The 22,266-nt window shown below is 55.1% G+C and overlaps 2 protein-coding genes across 3 annotated transcripts; both read right to left on the reverse strand.

Moving 5' to 3' along the window:
* Window positions 1-288: 288 nt before the first annotated feature.
* SLC35B2 (solute carrier family 35 member B2) lies at window positions 289-6,981 on the reverse strand. Of its 2 annotated transcripts, none has more exons than XM_079298520.1 (4): window positions 6,855-6,981; window positions 4,083-4,276; window positions 3,642-3,802; window positions 289-2,419 (listed from the first exon to the last, which is right to left on the reverse strand). In XM_079298520.1, the coding sequence occupies exons 2-4, from the start codon at window positions 4,237-4,239 to the stop codon at window positions 1,481-1,483; spliced, it is 1,257 nt and encodes a 418-aa protein (XP_079154646.1). In that variant the 5' UTR covers window positions 4,240-4,276; window positions 6,855-6,981; the 3' UTR covers window positions 289-1,480. The 2 variants fall into 2 exon arrangements, with proteins under 2 accessions (XP_079154646.1, XP_079154647.1); XM_079298521.1 differs by lacking the exon at window positions 6,855-6,981 and adding an exon at window positions 5,804-6,769.
* A 797-nt stretch (window positions 6,982-7,778) lies between these two features.
* On the reverse strand, window positions 7,779-21,961 carry NFKBIE (NFKB inhibitor epsilon). The gene is made up of 6 exons (XM_079297844.1): window positions 21,483-21,961; window positions 11,169-11,271; window positions 10,437-10,668; window positions 10,176-10,264; window positions 9,651-9,899; window positions 7,779-9,335 (listed from the first exon to the last, which is right to left on the reverse strand). The coding sequence occupies exons 1-6, from the start codon at window positions 21,824-21,826 to the stop codon at window positions 9,270-9,272; spliced, it is 1,083 nt and encodes a 360-aa protein (XP_079153970.1). The 5' UTR covers window positions 21,827-21,961; the 3' UTR covers window positions 7,779-9,269.
* Window positions 21,962-22,266: the final 305 nt, after the last annotated feature.

Genomic DNA, 22,266 nt, shown 5'->3' on the forward strand with positions numbered 1-22,266 from the left:
TAACTTGCACTATGGAGGGAACCTAGAAGCCAAACCAAGCTCAGGCTAATGGCTCCTTCACCAGCCCACCAGCATAAGCAACATTCCAAACCTAGCTGTGCTCCCCAGCTGTGTGTGCAAGGATCTCCAGGCCTGGTTGATACCAGCCTTGGCAAATACAGAGAGGCACCTGTATTTGGAAAGACAACTTTGCTGTTCCAGAGAGACTAGGGATGCAGGAAGAGCTGGAAATCTCTTCCCCCTGCTTCCAGGGTACAACCAACCAAAAATACCTCACATTTATGTCCATGGCACTATATGCAGCATATTTTTAATTTAATAAAATAAAAAGAGAAAAAAGTTGCCTTGCAAAAGTACCAAAACCTGCTGATTTGTCAGTCAGGTTGTGTTGATGAGAAAAGGATTATCCAATAGAACCCAGGTTTCTGGGGAAGAACAGCTTTCACTGCTCCATCCCCGGCTGTCTGTGGAGCAGGAACAAGGCACCGCAAGCCCCGTGTCCCAACCCTCCAGGCACAGACTCTGGCCAGCCCCTGGGAAAACCAGGGTTAGTGCCTCCAGGTGGCAAGAAAATGAGGGGGTTGTTTGTGCTTGTCTGAATGGCAACTGCAAAGCCCAGAAACCATGGCACTGAGGGACGCCGAGGTGGTGCTGGGGCTTCTGGGCAGCGCAGCCTTTGGCCTGTACCATCAACAGATGTAACCAAAAAGCAACCTTGAAGGACCTGGCAAGCCTTGGGCACTGTCCAGCTCAGGTACTGCATAAAAATCAGCCTGGGCTGAGTGCAGGGAGCAAAGAAAAGTGTCCTGGAGCAGGGGCAAAGAACTCATAAAACCAAACTGGGAGGTACTGGCTTCCACTGCAGTGCGCTTCCAGAACAGATCCCAGGCCTGGGATAGGACAGGCTGGGAGTCCTTCCCTTGGCTGTGCCTGTACTACCCAAAGCCCCTCCTGGAATGAAGGAAGAGCACTTCCCCCCCTTTGATGAGCTCAGCATGGGACTTGCCTCTCTCAGAGGCGTTTCAAAAAGAAACCTAGTGTTTTACTTGCCCTTTCCTCCTGCCAAGCTCTGTAATACTAACAGAACTGGAGGAACAGTAGCCAAAGGCAAGACAGTGCCAGGGAGGAGTTCCCTTGTTCATCACTGACTTTGGGGAGAAGCCGTAAGACAGAGGTGGGGCAGGAGTACCAGCAGCTGGTACCACACCAGTACCATGCTGGTGTGCCCCCAGGCCTGTGCCTTGGCTGTAAGTCTTTGACCTATTAAGGCAAATGGAAAGGTTTGGAGCTGCATCAGCCCAGAGCATTTCCTGGGCTTGTTCTAGCCCCTTTCCCAGGAAAAGCAGGTGGAAAACTGAGTCACTGGTCCTGCCTATCCATACCCCACTCTTCTCCTCAGCGGGTTCTGAGAAATCAAGCAAATACCCTCAAGTGGAGGCAGGACAGCGGGCATGGCTGAAATGCCATGGCCTCAGCTTCCTTAGACCTTTTGTACAGGGGTGTCCCCCGGCGGGAGCTTCTTAGTGCGCTTCTTCATGCGGCTGCGGGCGTAGACACGCAGAAAGAGCGCCACGAAGACCACGGCCACGCCCAGCCCACCCACAACAGTGACCGTGTGGCCGTAGATGAGGCAGGAGAGGAGGATGGCAAAGGCCTGGCGCAGCGTCATGATGATGGTGAAGACGGCTGCCCCGAACTGGTTGATGGTGTAGAAGATGAAGAGCTGGCCGCAGGCAGAGCACACGGAGAGCAGCACGGCGTGGGCGGTGAACTCCGAGTGGCGAGCCATGAAGCGCAGCGACTCCAGCAAGGCACCCTGCTCCAGGAGCGAGCCCACGGTGAAAAGGCAGGAGAAGACATTGACGCCAAACATCATCTGCACGGGAGACATCTTGTAGGTGAAGAGAGCGTCCTGCCAGTTGGAGGTGAAGCTGTCAAAGATTATGTAGCCAGCCAGGAGCACTATGCCAGAGAAAGTGGTGACAGTGGACACCGTCCTGTTAGGACTGCTGGAGAGCAGGAACATGCTGACCCCCACGGAAATGAGGGCCGCAGTCAGGTACTCCCAGTACTCGTAACTCTTGCGTGACACCAGTTTGCCCATCATCATCACTGGGATCACTTTGGAGGCCTTGGCCAGCACTTGGGTGGGGAAACTGATGTATTTGAGTGCCTCATACTGACACCAGCTGCTGAGGATGTTGGAGAGGGACGCAAAGGAGTACTTGTACATAGGAGCCCCGTGGCGTGGCTGCTTGGTCAGGGCGCAGTACAGACCAGCCACTGTGAAGGCCAGGATGCGGTTCATGAACACGAGGAACTGGGAGTCCTTGAACTTCTCACCAGGGTCTGTTTCAGTGGCACCGTATGTTCTCGTCATCACACGCTCCTGGAGGACACCCCATGTGAGGTAGGAAGCCTGCAAAGCAGCAGGAGCAGAGGGAGAGTCAGGACCCACAGCAACAGGAAGAACAGTCCCCAGGAGATGCTTACTTTCCCCAGTGTTGTCTCATCCTCTGCATTGTAGTGCTTACCTGAGATACTGGGAGACAGGACCACCCCCCACTCCACTCGTCTGAGGGAACCCTTTGTCCCATGTGGTTACAACCAGGAACATCCTGTTCCAAACCACACCTGCTCAGTCACTGTACAGGGGAGAAAAGCCCACAATGCAAACATCCTGGTGAAAGTGAGCAGTTATGCTTTGAGCTACTTTAAGCCTGTAGAACCAGATTGACCCAATCAGGTAACATTACTGATACTGATTACTTTACAGCTGTGGTTTTGGTGCCAGCTCCCTGCGGCAGATTCTGGCAGTTTTCCCAGTTGCCTCTGCACTGGTTTTCACTTCCAGCTCCCTAGGCCTGGTTTTTACATCCAAATCAATTCTAGTTTCAAAACCAGTATACAAAATTGTCCACGAGGGATGATGACTGTCCTGGTTGTCATCACTACTTTTGTTGCAACAACACCAAGCCCCTCATAGAAGTAACACAGACTTCCTCTCATCACACATCTCTCAAGAAACTAAGACACAGAGAGATGGAAGAATTCAGTGGTTCACAGCAAGTCTGAATGGGCTGGGGGAGTAGGGAATAGAGTGAGTAGTTTCCTGGCTGCAGGACACCTGGGTTTTTCTATCTCAGTGCCCACACTGCTATTTTTCATCCTTGCAGACCAAACCCATTGCCCTAACCAATGATGCCCAGGCTGTAGCTGAGACTTGAGTAATCTAAGATTTTAAATTCCTGTTTATCTGTAGCTGAATTAAGTATTTTCTCTCCAGTATTCAAATTCAATCTATCAAGGCAGAATGCATCAGCCCCAGACAGAGAGTGTGGGAGAAAAGAGGGTTCAAACTATCTGCTGATCTGATATCAGGGCCAGAACAAAAGCAGCCTTAATCTGCTGAATCACAGAAATAGGCTCTAGAGAACTGTGATCAGACAGGATGGTCCAACCCAAATGACAAAAGCTAACTGGACCTCCACAGCCCTTAGAAGTGGACTGTCCCAGCCTCCAACCCAGCCTTGATCAAGGACAGCATTGCATCCTTGGTCTTCAAGGAACTGACAGTCCCTAACCCACTGGCCACTTCATCCTTCCAGAATGGGACAGCCAAACATGCACAGGACTCCCACCTGTAGACCAGCAGCACAGAAGAGCAGCTTGAAGACCTGTCGGGCTGTGGAGGACTCTGTGGGCTCTGCTCGGGGTGGCAGGGAGCCATCATCCTGATGTACAGACTTCACCTCAGAGCCAAACACACACGATTTGATGACAGGGAAGCAAATGCCTCGGCCTGAACAGGGTAAGAGAAGGTGGAGACACAATTAACCAAAGCCTGGGCACCACATGCTGGACCAGCTTAAGAGGTGAAGCCTCCCTCCTCCAGATCTGCTGGCATGGGGGCCTCAGAGAAATTTGTTTCAGGATAGCAGCTGGACAGCACTGGGACACAGCTCTGTGAGTGGCTCAAGCCTGACAACGCAGGCTGGGGAAACAACCTGAGTGGAGTAGACAGAGGCAGGGCAGAGAGCTCCAAGGGATGCAGGATGTGAAAGGGAAGCTCCTGCTCCTACCTGTCTCCAAGTAGTTCCTTCTCTTGAAGTACTGGATGAGGAGGAAGCCCGGTACCACAATACTCGCATAGCCAGCTGCATTCACAAAGAAACGGAAGAGCCAGAAGTCCCCCCACGAGTCCTGCAGGGCAGGGGCAATCTCTTCACCTGTAGCCATCGTAGGGAGGGAAGCCAGCACGAGGGGAAGGCAAAATCTGCAGAGAGAGAAAGAGGCAGGTGGTGGGCTATTAGTACAAGGGCAGCTCCACTCCACTTGCCTGTAATACCCACCATCCACCTGTAATAGGGCCACCCAGACAACAGTGATGCTGGCAGCACACAGAGCTGAAAAGCACAGGCCAGACATGTATATTTGCTTCCATTAAAGGTGACTGTTCTGGAACACATGGGCTTAGAACCTTGGATTCCCAGGATTAGAGAGAACACTGCTGTAACCATCTGGTTTTGACTACACTCTTAATCCAAATGCAAGGAGCACCTCACACCTCACTTTATAAGTTAAACTTTACCACAGCTTTTGGGTGGAAAAGGAAAAGGTCAGTGAATGGAAAAATTGACTCCTACCTAGAAGCTCATGTTTCAAACCTGTGGCAATGAGCAACCTTCCTCTGGAAGCAAACAGTTCAGAGCTTTCCACTCCAGCTACACCAGGTGAGTGAAGGAGAGGCAGGGTTTGGGGCTGCCAGCCTCCCCCACCTCCCTGTGCAGCCCTGGAAGGGTGCCAAGGCATTCCTCACAGCTCAGAGGAAATTACCAGGGATCACCCACTTGGCAAAACACAGCCAGAAAGCAAGGCTGGAAAGGAAGCTTCCTACCAGCTGTCTGGTTGGGATTTTACCATGACTATGCAATGAGGTATAGCTGATACTCTTCAGCTAGAGCTGTAGGAAGTGATCTTGCCAGCTTTAAAACAGCTTGAATAGTCCTTGAAGGAATTCTTCTCTTCAGTGTCCTCTCTCTCAAAGAGGCAAACCTGCAATATTCCAGGGTACCAGGTACTCAACAGAATGAGCAACCAGGCAAGAACTTCCTATATCCACCTGCATCCTCCCCTCACAAAACAAGCTGCAGCTTCCTGCATCAGGTAGAAGGTTTCCCTGCTCCATGCTACATCCCTGCCCCAGTTTCCTCAGTGGAAAAAGCCTCCCAGTTGCCTTGGGGGCAAGGTGAGAGTGCTGTAGGCCGGCTACATAAGCACACACCAGAAAAGCTCCTGTGACTGAAAGGGACAGAGATGTTAATTCCTCTTCCCCCAGAAACAAATGAGTCAGATGAATTTAGGCCCTAACTAGGGGTGGATCTGGCCCCAGTATTGTATAGCTGTGACCTTTAGTAGCCCCCACACGAAACTCTGAGATTTACAAACTTAAGGTCTTTAAAGGCAAGAAAGTCCCCTGCCACTTCATGAGCAAGCACTCCCACCAACCTGTTGTCCCCTTGGGAAAGACCTGAGGGACTTTTCTCATCCTCAGCTACTTTGGCAAGGCCCTGGGAGTTCAATAACCTGACCAAAGCTGAGGCTGTGTTTCACCCAGAAATCTCCCTTCTGTGACTTAAAGGACATAGAAATTCCCAGCCCAGAGAGAGGTTGTCTGCTTCCTACTCCTCTGTCTCCCCCTCCCCTAGAAAAGACGCCTTCATTCAATCTCTCCTGCTGCAGTGGCATCATCACAGTCTGTACAGGTGCCGTGGGATGTAAAAACAGGGCTAAGTGCTCTCACCTGGGGCTGAAGCTGCACACGTGCTCCTGGGTTGGTCGTATTGCGTATTACGTAACCCTGGCTGATGGTGGGGCACAGAAATACTGTTCACTTTTGCAGAAGTCAGACATAAATGACAGGGTCTTTTGCCACATTTGCAACTTGACAGGGCCTGCAAGCTCCGTTCAGCACGACTGCGCCTGCTGTTACCGTGCCAGCCCCTGCAGCGCTGCCATGGGAGGAGAACCAGCCCCACTCTCCCACAGCCACCGTGAAGAGGAGGCCATGGAAGGACAATGGCTCTCTATGCCTGCGCTAGCAATTCCCAGGCCCCGAGAGCTGACTCAGTGCAGCAGGCCCTGCCCTCTCTGCCGAGGCTGGGGAGGAACAGGGACGCCAGTGTTGCAGGTAGAAAGCGGGGGGGCTGAGCAGGCAGCGTGCAGAGGCATGAAAGGAGTCTCAGTCTGCGGGGCAGCCCAGGAGCCGAGACAACGGAGCCGGCCGAGCTCCCCTGGGCACTGCGAGGCCGCTCTCAACGCGCCGCTTCACAGCCGGGCTGGCACCGGGCCCTCTGCCTGGGACTCACAATTTGGGTCCCGGCTCTGAACAAGATCCCTGCCTACAGCCCCGATACTCCTGAGCGCGCCTCCAGCGCCTGGAAGGGCAGAGCTCAAACGCAAGCTTGGAGCTGACGATCCATACTAACATATCGGGATCTCGTGTCTGCTCCCTGTCCCTGCAGGCAGCCGGGTCGCAGAGGGTGCCCGCCACTGTCCCCCCGGGGCGACGAGCAGAGAGAGGCACCGGGCGGCCGCTCCCCTCCGCCGCGGGGCTCTGGGCAGGGGATAGCCCTGCGCTCGCCGCTCCGGGGCTCCTCCGCCCGAGGCTGCGGCGGGAGAGGCGGCGCCCGGCCGGGTGCGAGGCGAGCGTGGTCCCGGCGCCGCCTCCCTGCCCGGCGGCCACGTTCGCAGCGAGCTTCGCCCGCCCTCGCCGAGCGGTGGACTCTGCCGCCCGCGGCCCGGCCCGGCCCGACCCACCCTCCGCCTTCGCCCGCCCTGGGCTCGGTACCCACCTGCGGCCCGGCCCGGCCCGGTCCGGCCGGCTCCCCTCGCTCCGCTCCCGGCGGCGGCGGCGGAACCCCCGCCCGGCGGGCGCGCTCCGCGCCCACAGCGCCCCTGCCGCTCCGGAGGGACCGCGGCGCGGGGCGGGGCCGCCATCGCGGGATCACGGAGCCCGTCAGGGTGGGAGAGACCCGGGAGCATCGAGCCCAACCTCTGACCGAGCACCACCGCCTCAACCAGAATATGGCACTAAGCGCCACAGCCAGTGTTTCCTGAAACACCTCCAAGAAGGTGACTCCACCACCTGCCTTGGCTTGTCTGTTCCAATGTCTCCTGTAGAGAAAGCGCTCCTACCATCCAACCTAAATTTCCCCTGGCACAGCTTGCGGTTATGTCCTCTTGTCGTGTTGCTGGTTGCCTGGGAAAAAAGGCTGATCCCCACCCAGCTACACCCACCTTTCAGGTGTAGGGAGTGACAAGGTCTCCCCTGAGCCTCCTTTTCTCCAGGCTAAGCACCCCCAGCTCCTTCAGCAGCTCATCATAGAGTTTTTGCTCCAAACCCTTCACCCACGCTGCTGCCCTTCTCCAGATGTGCTCCAGCACCCTCTTGAAGTGAGGAGCCCAGAACTGGGCACAGGACACAATGGCAGGCCCCACAATTGCAGAGGGAGGATGACTTCCCTAGTCCTGATACCACACTATTAATTCAAGCTAAAAGCCCTCAAAGCTGACCCCTGGCATCCCCCCATCTTTGCCCTCTATCTTAGGGTAGTCTCTTTGAGCTGCCAGCCCTGCACTGGGCACAGCCAGAGCTGAACCCTGGGGTTGCTGGCTGCAGGTCAGTATGGCAAATCCCCTATCCCAGCCCCAGGCATGGCTGCAGGGCCGGCTGGAACCAGCACGCAGCCACCCAGTAATGTTTTACTTACAAGACATCTTTTTAAAACAAATAGTTTTATTTTAAAATAACAAACAAAAACAAAAAAAGTGCTGATCACTTGTTTCTGCCTTTTCCCTTTGCTCCCAGCTACAGCCCTGGCCACACCATCCCACACCGCCCTGCAGCATCTGTCATTGCTTCATTGGGCAGCCTGGAAGTGCCTCATGTCCCTTGTGAAAGGTGTCCCTGAAACAGCCCCATGGGTTTGCAGCAGGGTTGGGGCCCTGCCAGAAGTTGAGAGGCAAAGATTCAAAAGAAACAGAGCAACCCAGCCCAGGACTGCTGAGGAAACCAAGCAAGGTCCAGAGGCCTGGAGGGTCCTTATGCTGCTTTCCTGGCAGCATTCCCTTACAAGAAGGGAGGAAGAACAAAAGCTCCCTCCACAGCATCCTGGTCGGTTGCACCATCCAGTATTTGTCCCAAACAATAGCAGCTGCTCCCAAGCAACAAGCAAGGAATTTTCCTGGCTGAGATGGGGTAAGTCAGCTCTGTGCCTTCATTCCCACAGCACCTTTGGCTGATTTCCTAATGCATTGCATGTGCTCCTCTGGCTGGAGAACTAAGTGGCAGGGAAAGGTGCTGAGCTGAACAACAGAATGGATAGGAAGACAATGCTGCCACCTGTTCCACTTTCAGCTTGGGAGAACCTAAAACCCAGGAAAGACCTATACCCTAAGCTTTTTAAACCCATTCAAAGCCAGGAGAGGGGAAAGCATCTTCCTGTCCTCTGTGAAAGAGGAAAACCACAGCACAATAAAGCAGCAAGGTGTCAGGCATGATGGCAGAAGCAGGGTTTTACAACCTGTTTCTCCAATCCAACCAGAAGCTCAGCAAGACAGCATGGGAACAGAGCACCTTGCTGGGATCCCCCAGCCTCGGCCCTGAGCAGTAGAAATGCTCTGCAAGGGGGGAAGGCCCTTGCTCCCACTCACCTTCTGCAGTGTGAAGGACCCAAGGGAGCAGGCAGACTGGGGAAACCCCAGTAGCCCTCACGTCCCCAAGCTCCCAGTGATGCACAGCCTCCTCATGCTGTGGGGTGTGGGGTGGGTTAGATCACATGAGACCTCTGGTGCCCACAGCAACAACATTTATTAGAGTGAGTGTTGACTCTTCTCACCCCACACTTATTCTAATGGGGTGTCAGACGATACTCTGTCCAGCCTACAGCGTGAAAATTAGTCCTCTCCTGTTCCTTCCCTTTGCATGCTGGAGATCCCCACAATTCATGGGAGGGAGGGGAAATTCAGTCCTGCTGCAGTGCACAGATTCTAAAAGAAAAGCCTCCCCTGTGTAGTGCTCATAATGCCACCTTCTTCCATCTGGGAAGGCAGCCTGAGGCAAACAAAACTTTTCCAAAGAGGAGAGTGGCAGTGGGGTAAGTCTCCCAAAATGTCTCTGTACCCACTGAACTGCAGGCAGGCAAGATCCTCGTGGGCAGCAGCGCAGAGGAAGGAGACAGCCCGATTGGCCAAAGGAATCCATCTGCTCATTCAGAGCACACAACAGGCTTCCCTGAGATCTTCAGGTCATCAAAGGGCAGCAAGGCAAGGAGCTGCAAAGACCAAGGGTATGGACATGTAAGTATCCAAGGTTGTGTCTTCACCAAGCTGGGGTAAGGGCACAGATCTTCCCCCCACCCAGTTCTGCAGTCCCCAGGGAAGTGCCATGAAACTCGATCTATCTAGACTTTTCCTAGGGCTCAAGGCAAAAGGCAATTATCCCACACACCACAGGGCCAATGCCTACAACATACAGGGAAGGACAGGAACAGCTAACAACTCCTCCTAGGAGAGCCCCTCTAACCATCCAATCCCTACACCCCCTGGCACACTGGCAGAGCCCCAGGCTTGCCCCCACAGAGACTCACGTCATCGTTGCCATCAGCCAGGTCCTGAGCTGTCTCGTTCTCCATGTTCCTCAGCAGGGTGTCAGCCCCGGAGTGCGAGAGGATGGCGGCGATGGCAGTGTCCCTGCGGCCCACGGCCAGGTGGAGCGGAGTGCACCCGTTGTACATCTGCGCGTCCACGTACGCCCCCCTGCGCAGCAGGAACTGCACAGCCCGACGGTTGTGGCACTCCACAGCCAGGTGCAATGGAGTCTTCCCACTCGTGCCCTCCTGCAACCCACAGATCACAAGGGTGTGGGTGGGGAGGCCCCTCAGCTGGGCCCTGCAGCACCCAAGCACACCCCTTTGACTGAGTGCAGAGGGCAGTCCCCACCCTGACTGCTGTCGCAGCACCCAACAACCTCCGAAGGACCTTTACTCTCTGCTCCCTCTAAACTCAGTGCTCCCAAGGCTCACAGCAGTGCCTGCCCCAGGGATGCAGGGATTGCCCAAAGGGGAGACCCGCCATCCCGCCTTTACAAAACATCACACCATGCCCAGTCTTACCCGAACATCAATGTTGGCACCGCTCTCCAGCAGCAGAGACATCATTGGGATGTTCCCTTTCAAGGTACTGATGTGCAGACAGGCCAAGCCTGTGATGGGGAGGCAGAAGAGAGAGCCACAGTCAGCCCAGACCACCCTGGGGCACACCAATCCCGGCCTCATTCCCCTTCTGCTGTGCTCCTGGATTCCTGCATACACATCTCATGGTCTCTGCCCTAATCTGGCCACCAGCTCTGCCACTGAGCTGCCCCCTGGTCTCACCTTGCCAGTTCTGGAGCTGCAGGTCCTGGTGGTGCCCACGGGGCTGAGTTGTGCCATCTGGTGTGGCTGGGCCCTCCAGCAGCTGCTGGGCACACTGCAGGTGCTGCTGCTCACAGGCCAAGTGCAGCGGAGTGTTGCCATTGCGGTCCTGCAGGCCAGGGTTCACTCCCTTGTGGATCAGTGCCTGGATCACGCTGGGCTGCTCCAGGTACACAGCGAGGTGGAGCGGGGTCTGGAGAGAAATCAGGAGAGGGGAGAATGCCCTGCAGGACACCAGGTGTGATGAGCCCCACCAGTCCCCAGGAGCTAGCCTGGCAGCACAGGCTGACTGCCATGCAGGACATCGCCATCCCTGCTGTGACGTTACATGTGGCTGACACCGGTGGGGTCACACGCCTGTTCCCCTGCACCTCAACTCACAGATCACCCATGGAGACAGATCTCATTGTCCCAAGTTATCAAGACATGCCTCTTCCACAGCTGTCTGCAATGCCCTGGGGCCTTGCAAAGAAACCCTTCACCCCACAGTGCTGGGAGCTGTCACACTTGTCTCTCAGGGTATCTCCAGCTCCCTTCTTCCCCTCCCTGCAAAGAGGCTGCACACATGGGACCTTCACCATGCTCTGGGGGAAGCAGGTGTGGGGTCCTGGGGAAAGGGCACATATATTGAGCAGCAATCCAGTGCCCATAGCACTTCTCTTCCTCCCATCTTCCGCCTATCACACAGCATACCTGGAAAAGATCATTTTGGATCTCCAGCACTTCCCTGGGTAACTGAGCGATGCAGCAGAGTGCTACAGCTGGGACACAATGGATAATGGCCAGATGAACCAACCTACAGGGAGATAATGGTGACAAGAGAGAAAAAAAAAAAAAAAAAATAAATAAGTCCCTAGTGCCATGCTCAGGAGCAGAAATCCTTCCCTGCTACGTGAAGGAATAATCTCCCTGCCTCTTCTGGTCTCCTTCCCTCCAGCTTGGAGGTCCTCCATCTTGCCCCCTCCCTCAGCAGAAGGCCAAGGCACAAACATGGTCTGAGGCTCCACAGGGCAGACCTTTACTCTGATCCCCACAGGAAACAGATCCTCCTGTCCCTGCTAAGCAACACAGGGTCCTCCCTCAGACCTCACAGGATGTCTAGGGTTTGAACCTGGCACTGCCCAAAGCCAGGCTTCCAAATGGTCTAGGTCCAAAGAGCCTGGAGTGTCTTTCCCAGAGCCCAAGAGCTGGGTTTGGTGGCTGTGGAGAGAGGTCTGTGTTCTGGCAGCTGCCCGGGGAATTCCGGTTCCTCACTGCCAGCTGCATGCTGTACTTCTGCTTTCCCCTGCACAAAGGCAAACAGGCAAAGCTGGGCAGGAGCCCAGGGCTGCTCCAAGATCACCTGCACGGCACAGCCCCTATGCCAGCCAGTCCACACCGATTTCCTCTTCTCTGCCCCACATCCTTCCTTCCCTTTTAGCCCTGTCATGGCAGAGCTGGCACGCAGCCTGCCAGCACAGAGGGACACCACAGATGAGCTGTCAGAGCTCACTGCCAAGCAGGGAGCACTGTGGTCCCCAGAGCCATGGGGTGGCCAGGCTTCCCAGAGTCCCCCATCCCAAGGACAAGTATAATTTCCAGACACGCCCTGCACAGTCTGAAGAGAAGTGAGAGCATAACAGAGGCAGAACTGAGAGGGAATTTCCAGTCCCCCCTGCCAATCTCCTTTCTCCCAAGCCCCCTGCACTCAAGGGCTCATCCTCCCACCACAGGGCAGCCCTCTCAGGCCAAACTTGGCACTGTGGTCAGCAGTGAGGAGCAGGCAGCAGCTCCCACTTTGTAGAACAAGGCAGGAATGAGCTCAGCCTCCTGATCCCTCACCACTGCACTAGAGGCCCTGGGTGGCCTCAGTCTCTGGAAGGAACCAGCTCCAAATTGAAGGCTGGCCTCTGCCACCCATGCTGCTTTGATGGAGACCAATACGGTCAAGAGATGGAGGGTGAGAACTGTGCCAACCTTGGCAAGACACCCCACCTTCCAGACAGCCCAACTTGGGATGCCACCTGCAATGTGGGGGACAGAGAGCATCTCTCCACAGGCAGGAGAACAACATCTGGCCCTAAAGCACTGCAGACAAGAAGTAGGGCTGGGAGCTGCCTTTTTGCCAGTTGCACTGGGACATGAATGTGCTGAGAAGCTTAGAGGCCAGTCCCCAAGGATATCCTTTATTGATCTCCTCACAAGTGCTTCTTTGAGATCAAGCCAGTTTCTGGGACCAGGTATATTCAGTTGAAGGCAAAACAAGGCCAGTTCCTCTCCACCTTGCTGCCAGAGGAGAGGCCCTGCCCAACAGGAGAGGCTTTGTCCCCGGGGAAGCCCCAGGTTATGTTGCTGCAGGGAATTCCCCACAGGAAGGGGAGGTCACCCACATTTGCTTGCCTCTGTATAGCCACAGGGTGCCCCCTCACTGCAAGCACCGCCAGGGCACTGGAATGGGCTGCAAGCAGGGGCAGGTCTGGCCACCCTTGGTGGACCATGGGGCAGAGGCACAGCCAAGGGGCTCAGCCCAGGAACCAGCTGGAAAGATAGCCCTCCCCTTATCAGACTTTTGCTAACCCTAGCCTAGGTATGATCCAAGCAGGGAGATTCCCTGCTGGCTCTTGCATCAGGCTCCCAGTCTCTGTGGTGGCACCTCTGCTGAGGTGTCCTTTGCACACTTGCAGGGACAGCCCCCGTTTCTCCAAACCTGTTCCCAGGCACCACGTGCAGGAAGAGGCTGCAGGACCTGCCTTTTTCAGGTACATTAGAGTTAAGCCTGCTCAAATGAGGGACTTTCCACGGCAATTCAGCATGAACTTTAAACCGCTGGTGCTTTCGCTTTCCGGAGCAGCGCGGGGCTCCCAGGGGAGAGAGCAGTGCTCAGGGCTGTGTCCCACGGCTGACAGCGCGGCTGCCCCAGGAATCCCCCGGGCCCCTCTGTCACTACCCACACCACACTGCACCATCATGTGGGGACGAGTGGGGCAGTCACCCACTCGAGCTGGAAACCCCCAAGCAGCCCTCTGCCACCTCATTTTTCCTGGCTTGGCTGCCTCTGCAGCTCAGCAAGGCAGAGGAGCTGCTTGGGGCTGGGCTGATGCTGAGCTAGTTTGGGCATCCATGCTGCAGAGGCAATGGGGTGACCATGCCCTTGGCCAGAGCTCAGGCTTTCACCTTGCTGCTGGGATGTGCCTGCTTGGAAGGACTGCTTTCCCCCCTCCCCCTCCCTTCTCCACCCGGGTGCAGCCTCCTCCTAGGCTTTCATTTCTGCATTCATTCCCGCCTTTCCTCATCACCAGCCCTCAACTTCCTGAAATGGCTGCAAGAACCTGAGCTACTTGGGGGAGTCATCACAAGGCCAGTGGGCTGGGAGGAGGCCACCATGAGCACATGTGCACTGAAGCATTCTGTGCCACCGGCAATGCTGCCACCCAGGAGATGGGACTATCTCCTAATTCAGGAAGCCTCTTACACACAGGAAATGTGAAATGCAGGCATCATGCCAGTCTCCACTTTTTTCCACCGAGGCTACAAGCACACCTCTCTGTGTCACAGCAGCTGTGTGGTCCAGCTGCTGACGGGCTGCTGTGTGCTGACACATTGTGTGCCAAAGCCAGGACACCATGATGGAGAGACACCCGCTCAGTGCCAGAACCTCTCCTTGCCCAGCCACAGCAGTGTGCCCCTGCCAGAACAAGCCCTGTGCCCTGCCATGCTCAGATCCTTGCTCAGCCCAGGCTGCCTGCACATCTCTCCTCTGCTTTCCTCTCCCTGCCTGCTCCCTCCCTCCCCATGCTCTTGCCTGCAGTACTCCTGGCTCCAGCCACAGGGGTGGGTATCCAGCAGGAGCTGTCAGAAAGGGCAACAGGCAGTTTTGGAAAGGGCAAGGGATGGAGGAGCTGTGAGCAAGGAAAACACAGCAGGAGTACAGACTGGTGGGTTCATTCTCAGATTTTCCACTTGCTCACCAGCTCTGGCATAAGGGGACTCAACATTCTGAATCACAAAGGCACAGGACATCCCTGGCACAAAGTGATCTACCCATCAGAGAGATAACAACCCTGGAGCAGAGAGATTGGGGCTATCCCTGGGATATCCCTGGGAATTAACATGCCATTCCCAAAGTGGCCCTAGCTTAGGCACAGGAGAGTATCCATTTCCACAGTGTTGTCCACCTCCAACTTCTGAGTGACTTCAAGTGTCCAGCAGGAAAAGTTTCCACACATGAGGAATGGAGGCAGGGTGAGGGCTGACACCTAGCTCTGACAGGCAGGCAGAACTGATGAAGTCCCATCAGTTCTCTGGCTATCCTTTTCTGTCTCTCTAGAAAAGGAGCTGACCATGCGATCCCCCCATCTGTAGAGCAAGACACCTCTCCCTTCACCATGTCACCCGAGAAGCACCTTAATCAGAGGATCCAGCATTCAATGGAATTTGCTTTGACAAGTTTTTCTCACTTTCTAGATAAGGTCCTTGTTTGCAGTAGGAACAGCTCACTCCCAGCTCCTTGTTTTGGCTGAGTGGAACAGTAGGAAATCATGCAAACAATTCACACAAGAGAAACTTGTTCAGAGGAGGAAATGGCCCCATCAGCAATAGAAAGGAGAGCAAGGGAGGAGGAAAACAGCAGGGGAATTCCACGCTTACCCTGCTCTCCTGCTCCAGCCCTGTAACCTGCAGTGCTAACCGCTTCCTCAGCCACCAGCATGAACCTCTGCCAGCAGGCTTAGCAAGCACAGCTCGATCCTACCCTGCAGCCCTGAACCAGCCCAGCCTGGCTCCCTTCCTTCCTCCCCACATACCGATGCAATGCTGCCCTGCTCCATAAAGCTGTCCCAGCTGCCCTCTGGCAGCTCCAAGGGAGCAGTGGATCTCAGCTGACTTATCCCATGCTTTGTGCTCTTGCCCTGCAGGTTTCATCGCCCCTTCCATGGGAAGGGCACTGCCTGAATTTGAGTGGAGGGGGGGGTTGGGATGGGACTGGAGGGAGGTTGCAGCTAGAGGGATGCAAAGCCCTTTCAGCAACGTTGGGTTCAGTATTCCTGATCTCCAGTCTGGACAGCAGCTGCTTCCCAGCCTGCTGCTCCTGGGGCTAGAGTGAGAGGTAGGGAATCAACAGGTGAGCAAAGGAGATGGTCTTACCTTTCCTGAGGTGCTCTGCAGAGAGTCTGGTCTGAGTGCTTGAGGATGAGGGGAGCTGAAGGCTGACAGGCAGGAGAGGCACTGCAGGAGGGCTGCGGGCACCTCGTTTTTCAGTGAGGTGGGGATGAGAAGGTACCCTGACCTAACAGCCTCTAGATTCTGCACCTACACATTTGAAAATTTTGCTCAATTTCTGAGCAGGTGGTGGGTCTGGGATTGCAGAAGCTAAACTTCTAAACATCACATGCATGTGGGCTGTTCCCTGCAAAACAAGGGGCCTGTCCCATACTGCTATCTACGCATAGATGGGCCAAGCCAGAAAACAGGTCAGCCCACCCAAGCAGGGGCCAGTCACCATCAGAGAAGCATGATGAACAACTTCAATAAAAGCAGCAAACATCCCAAAAAATCCATTGACTCTGGACAGTCCATATCAAGCAAAACAAACTCACACCTTACTCCTTAGGAGGCAAGTACATTCTACAGTTTCTGTACACAAAGAGATATCTTGAGGTCAGAAGAGCCTCTTACAAGAGGAAAGCGCCTGGACTTTGCCAGAGCCTGTACAACACACCCTAGCAATCATTTACAGCCCCACAGGTATCCTGTCTCAGGATTTTCTTTTAATGAGGCATGAGCCGTGGGTCTAAGACACCTCAGGGCCCCCCTTCAGCTCTGGATCTGCCCCAGCCAGAGGGGCTTCCCAGCTCTGTGACACAGAGCATCCCACACAGCTCACTGAGAGGCAGTAACCACTCTCACAGCTTGGATCCCACAACCTCTTCCTACACAGTCATGTCTGACTCCTCATTTTTTCACATTATACTAAAAATAAAAAACCCCAAACCCAAGCCAATAAAAAAAAAAAAAAATTGTGTTAAATTAGCTGAGCTCAACCCTTTTTCAGCAGCAGTCGAGCCTGCCTGCAGAGTGCAAGGACCTGAAGCCCACCCCACCTCGGCTGATCTGTTACAGCCAGTCTTCTGCATCCCAGGGCACGGAAATTTCCAGCCATTCTTTCCCTTCCTCCATGCTGAAGTTCCCTGTGTTTGTTACCAGCTCCAAGGCAAACCTAGGCAGGCGGAAAGTTTGACGAAACTTCCTCCAGGCCAGGCTGAAGTCATGCAAACAGGGAAAAATCTTGCAAGCACAATCTCAGAAGGCTGCCAGGACTTACCCACTTTACGCCAAGGCTGTGTGCGTGTGACCCCTGCAGCAGCCAGCAGCTTCTGGGGCATTCCAAGCAACTTGTGCAGGGCTGCCTGGCCTTGCTTAGAGGGACACCAAGCTCTCCTGTTTACCAGACTCCTGAGCACACACAGAGGAAGAGCTGAAAGTTCAGGCACAGGGAGCTGGACACAGAACAATCTCCCTCCTGGCAGACCCAGGCTAGGACTCACTTTCTCTAATGCCCCAAAACTGGCAGCATGCTAGGCATTAACTTGGGATAGACTTGAATCCTAGCAATTAAGCAAGGCTATTGAAGACCCTCTGGTAAAAACAAGAGCAGCCCCACCTCCCATCAACTGTGGCCATCCCACTGCTGGGCAGGTGGCAACAGCCCAGCCCAGCAAAGCAGGGGAACTCCCAGCCTGACCAGCAACAAGGGGTGTTCTCTGCATCAGACTTCTTTAGTCCTCCTCCTAAAACTGAGTCTCTCTAGTTCTCTGCTTCTTTTTCCTTCTTTCCCTATCTTTTATCTTTGCTGTCACATTCTGAGCACTCCCACAGGCACACAGGCCACAGAGGTTCAGCAACACCCTTTAGAGCAGTGAGAAGGCAGGCACACTGGAGCAGACAGCCTGAATAGGGACAACCTCTATTCCCCTGCTCAGAGAAGATCTCCAGCTCGGGACAATGTGACTGGAGAGGGTCATGATTGGCACATGCCAATGAATGGTTAGAAATGGCTCTTGACCCCTTCAAGATAAGCCTTCATACTCAGCAACAACCTGTGCAGGCATGGAAGGCCCCTTCAATACCATCATGTGAAGAATTCAGAACATCAGCTCCCATGGGGCCCTCATTTTACTCGATTAACTGTCCCCAAGCCCTTGTTAAGGCATTTCAGCCCACGAGTCACTGGCACGTGATTTCTTATCAGCAGATGGGGCACCACTTGTCTCTGGTGGAAGGAGGAAGTCAGGCTTCCTCTGCTCCCCTCCCTCCCTGAAACACACACCCAACCAAAACCACACAGTCCCATTTTCCATCTGAAGGAGGCCTAGGTCTTCCTTCTGTGACTGAGCTGGGGTACCTCCACCTTCACCCCTGCAGAGGTGCTGCACTGCTTTGCACACAGAGCCCCATGCACACAGCAGTCTCTCTCCTGCAGAGGCACAGCCCCCAGCCCTTTCACCACCATGGCAGAAAGTGGTGTGTGGCCCAAGGACCAGCATGGGCAGAAAGGAAAACATGTTTTTTAAGTTTAAGATAAACTATATAGCTCTAGAGAGAGGAAACTCAGCATCACTTCACACACTGATGAATCAACTCTGCCTCTCCAGAGCTGGCAGAGGCTGACATCAATCAGCCCAAGAAAACGGGGAGGTTTTCTCTTGTGCTGGAACAAAACCAGGTGATCCCTTCACACCCCATTCCACCTTGAAGGAACTGGTCCCACACCCATCCTTTTCCCAGGATGCTGGAACTGTGCATCTGCCAGGTGAGGCTGGGAAGGATGGGGTTTCCTCAGTGAATCTTCACCAAGGTTTTGATGATCTGGAGGCTGGGGCACAGTAATAAACCTACCTACAGTCTGCTCAGAGAAAGCCAGGCCTACAGCTGGAAAGCCCCTCTTTCACTTCCATGCAAAGCAGTCCCATCAGGACCCAAGTCAGCACAAACAGAACTTGTTTACATGGATGAGACCGATGTGGAGCTTTGGGTCACACGGAAAAGACAGATGCTTGTAGGAGCCATTTGAGCTTCAGAGCACAAGGTTTGCTCTCTACCAGCCCACGCGATGAGCAGGATACAGATCACTGCCCAAAGTGTACCCACCACCTTCCACTTGTCACCCCACTCCTCATGCTTGACTTCTCCTGCCCTCATGGCTGAGCCACACTCTCCTGGGGATTAATGTGCCTGATTACTGCGGCTCTGACTTCCCTAAGGCAGAGGGGCAGCCAGTGGAACTAGGGACCCATGGAGAGGATGACATTTGGGCAAATAATTCTTTGAAGACAGCACCCACGCATTTCACTGGCCATCATACCCCCATCCTTCCTGTCAGCCAATTTCCTTCCTGCCAAAGTGAGACTCCTTCTAACTTTGGGCACAGGGTGAGACAGTTTTAGCCCCATTGCTTCATCCTGCCTGCTCTGACGTTCCTCTGCTGCGGAGGCAGGCAGGGAGGTATCCAAGGAGGATCCTGCTGACACTCCAACAGCCTGAGCACGTGCTCTTCACCTCTGCCTCCACCTCCTGTTCTTACCCCAAAAATGCCAGGCTGACAAACACAGGCACACCTTGAGATGGCACAGGTGGGTGAGCCTCAGGGAACTGTGGATAGTGAAAACTTTTGTCACATGCAGAGCCAAGACTTTTGCCAGCTCCCTTTGTGCAAGCCCAGTGCTCCTATCAGCTCAGTACCAGCCAGGGCATCTGGGGAAACAGGAACTACTTGGCTAAAACCTCTGAACTTTAAGTATTTTCAAAATTACAATTACAGGAAAGTGTAGTTGCCCAAGTATTCTGAAATATAATGATAGTATGATTTTAATTCTCTGCCTGGAGCTGTTTTGTGGCAGACATTTAAAAAAGGCACAAAAAGGAAATGTGCTGCTGACAGAGATGAAAAGAAGAAAAGAAGATGGGTTTGTCTGGCCGGATGAAAGGGATGCAGCCTGTGGCCATCTGATCCCTTCTCTCTGGGGACCTTCTGTCACTGGATGAGCAATTGCACATAGACTTCAGCATTACAATCAGCCCTGACTTGCTTTCACATACAAAACCGGTGGCAGTTCAATGAGTCGCTGGGTGCTCACAGTTCCCATTCGCATCGACCTGAGTGGTGGATGTTCAGCACTTCTAAATATAAATGCCACCTACCTCTGCCGCAGGGTCAGGAGGAGAGACGAGAATAGCGGAGGCACAAATCCACAACCTCACCACTCTAACCACAAGAATAGTTTGGTTTTTTCTTTCCCAGCAGTGGGAGTAGATCCCAGGAAAGCCTGTCTCCTGTGTGACATGGTGAGCCCAGAGCTGTACAACCAGCAGCGCTGTCGCTCCCTCTCTCACTCACTCTTTATGGATTTCCTGCTCTGAAATGCACTGTGAGTGAGAGAAAACAGAAGAGCAAAGGCAACCATTTGGGGAGCTCTGAGAGCCTCTCCTGCCTACAGTAAACAAGGCACCACTGATTAATGTTTTCCTAGTTAATAAGATGTTTGCGTTAGGTCTCTCCAAGCAAGTCTGACAGGCAAAAGGCTTCAGCCACCAAACAAGACAGCCTCAAGCACTAAAAGCATCTCCAAGCAGCTGCATCTATGGGGCTCACTAATAAAACAGTAAGCAAGGAACCCTGGGCACACCACGACAGACAAACCTGGGGGAAAGCATTACGTCCACAGCTCTGATTAAAAGACACCTGGCTCTCTCCACGGGCACCTTGGCTCTAGTGTTAGAGCTGGGAAAACTGGCAAAGCTCCTTCATTCTGAGAAGCCACAGAATCAGCCCATAGATAGGACAGGATGAGAAAGCCTGTCTGGGGTGTGTGGGAGGCTGGGTTTAATCTAACTTTGCTTGCCATGGGACTTCCAGCCAATCCTCAGAACAGATCCCACAGTCAGCATTAATGAGCTAATTAGCAGATGCACAGCCTCCTTCCTAACAGGGAAGTAAACACTCAGTCTGTCTCCCAGCTCATCTTCAGCTTCAATCCAGATGTGCTCTGCCAGGCAAAGACAGAGCTTTCTTGCTGCTCTCACTACTGAAGACAACTGCTTGAGCATGTCAGTGCTTCCAAGTTTCTCTTCCTCTTGCACCAATTACTCAGTATTAAACTCTAGCCTGGTTTTGGGGCAAAGCTTTGCCCTCAGCTGTGAGAACACTTCGCTCATGCTCTGTGTGTACACTCATGATGAAAACCTTCCATCGAGGGAATGTACAACAGGAAAAAAAGCTGTGATTAGCTAAAGGTAATTACCAGAAGACAAACCAAATAACTCTGGCGTGATGCCTCTGCCCTTGAGAGGGCATTGGGGATGTGGGAAGCCCCCCTCATTAAGAGAAACACTTGTTTCCGTCACAGAAACTCACGAGGGCAGCCCCACATCAGGGTGTGCGTCACAACTCTGCCAAAAGCCACGGCTCAGCGGGCAAGTTGGCAAAGCAACGCGATTCCCACCTGAGAACAAATAGTTCTTGAGTTGCTCGGTTGAGCAGCGTCTAACACAGCCATCGCAAGGCCAATCTTGTTTCAGGACTTGCTTACACGCCATCTCACGCAGCCAAGCCTTCCCCATTGTGGAGGAAACCTTGCATTCTCTGGGGAAGAGACAATGGGGGGGTTGCTTTGCTCCTCCCTTTCTTTTGGATGCTAGCAGTCCCATGGCAAGTGGAAGCTGGCTTCCTACGGTGGGTCCATTCTGGGCCATGCAGCCGCATCGCTTCCGCTGGACCTGGCTCAGACACCTCTCAGGCGGGGGAAGGGGGTCACCCACCCAAACCTGGATCCGAGCATCCAGGCGCACCAAGGCAAGGCGGGAGGCTCTTAGGGCAGGGGCCCGGGGAGTCCTTAACAACACGGCTGAACAACAACGGGTGTTTCTCGGGAGAGGGCTGGGGATCCCGGCAAACACAGCCCGGCTGATCTCCCGGCACCGGGAGCGGCCCGGGGCTGCGGGGCGATGGCTCGCAGCCCCCCGGGGGTGACTCACGTGTCTCCGTCCTCCGAAAGGTAGGTCAGGGCCTCCAGCTGCTGCGGGCTGAGCCCCTCGGGCCGGGCCGCAGGCTCCTCGGGGCGGCCCCCCGCAGCCCCCGGCAGCCCGGGCAGCGCCTCGGGCAGCGCGCCGGAGCCGTAGCTGGAGTCCAGCCGCTCCTCGGCGGCCTCGGCGAGGGTGTGCTCGGGGGCGGCGAAGGCGGCGGGCCCGTCGGGCGCGGCGGGGGTCTCCCTGCCGCCCGGCAGCGAGCGCAGCGACTCGATGCCCGAGTCGCACTGCCCGTCCTCGCCCTCCCAGCCCGCCGCCTCCTTGCGGCCCTCGCCGCCCGCCGCCCGCGACATGGCTCAGCGCCCGCCGTGCGCCCGGCGCGGCCCGGGTCCCGCTCCCGGCCCCGCTGCCGGGGGGCTCATGGCCGGAAAGCGCCGAGCGCGGCCGTCGCAGCGTCTAAGGCCGCACGGCTCCGCCTCCTGCCCCTGACTCAGGGGCCCGGCCCGCCCGCCCGGGATTCCCCCGCCGCCGGCCCGCCCCGCGCGGCAGCGCTGCCCGGCCCGCCCGCCTCGTCTGCCCGGCCCCGGCGGTGAGGGCGGAGAGCCGGGGCGGCCGCTTGGGCAGGGCCGGCGCCCGGGGTGCGCAGGGAGCGAGCTGGCGGCCCTGCCCTTCCCCAGCCCGGGCTGTCCCGGCCTACCTCCTCCCGGCCGCTTGGTTTGCGTTCTTTAAAGCCAGGGGAGGCGGCGGGAGCTTGTCGCACCCGGCGGTGTGTGGGTTAGGATGCTGTGGAGTG

This window comes from Erithacus rubecula (genome assembly GCF_903797595.1).
Source record: "Erithacus rubecula genome assembly, chromosome: 2".
In the NCBI taxonomy this organism is placed as follows: domain Eukaryota; kingdom Metazoa; phylum Chordata; class Aves; order Passeriformes; family Muscicapidae; genus Erithacus; species Erithacus rubecula.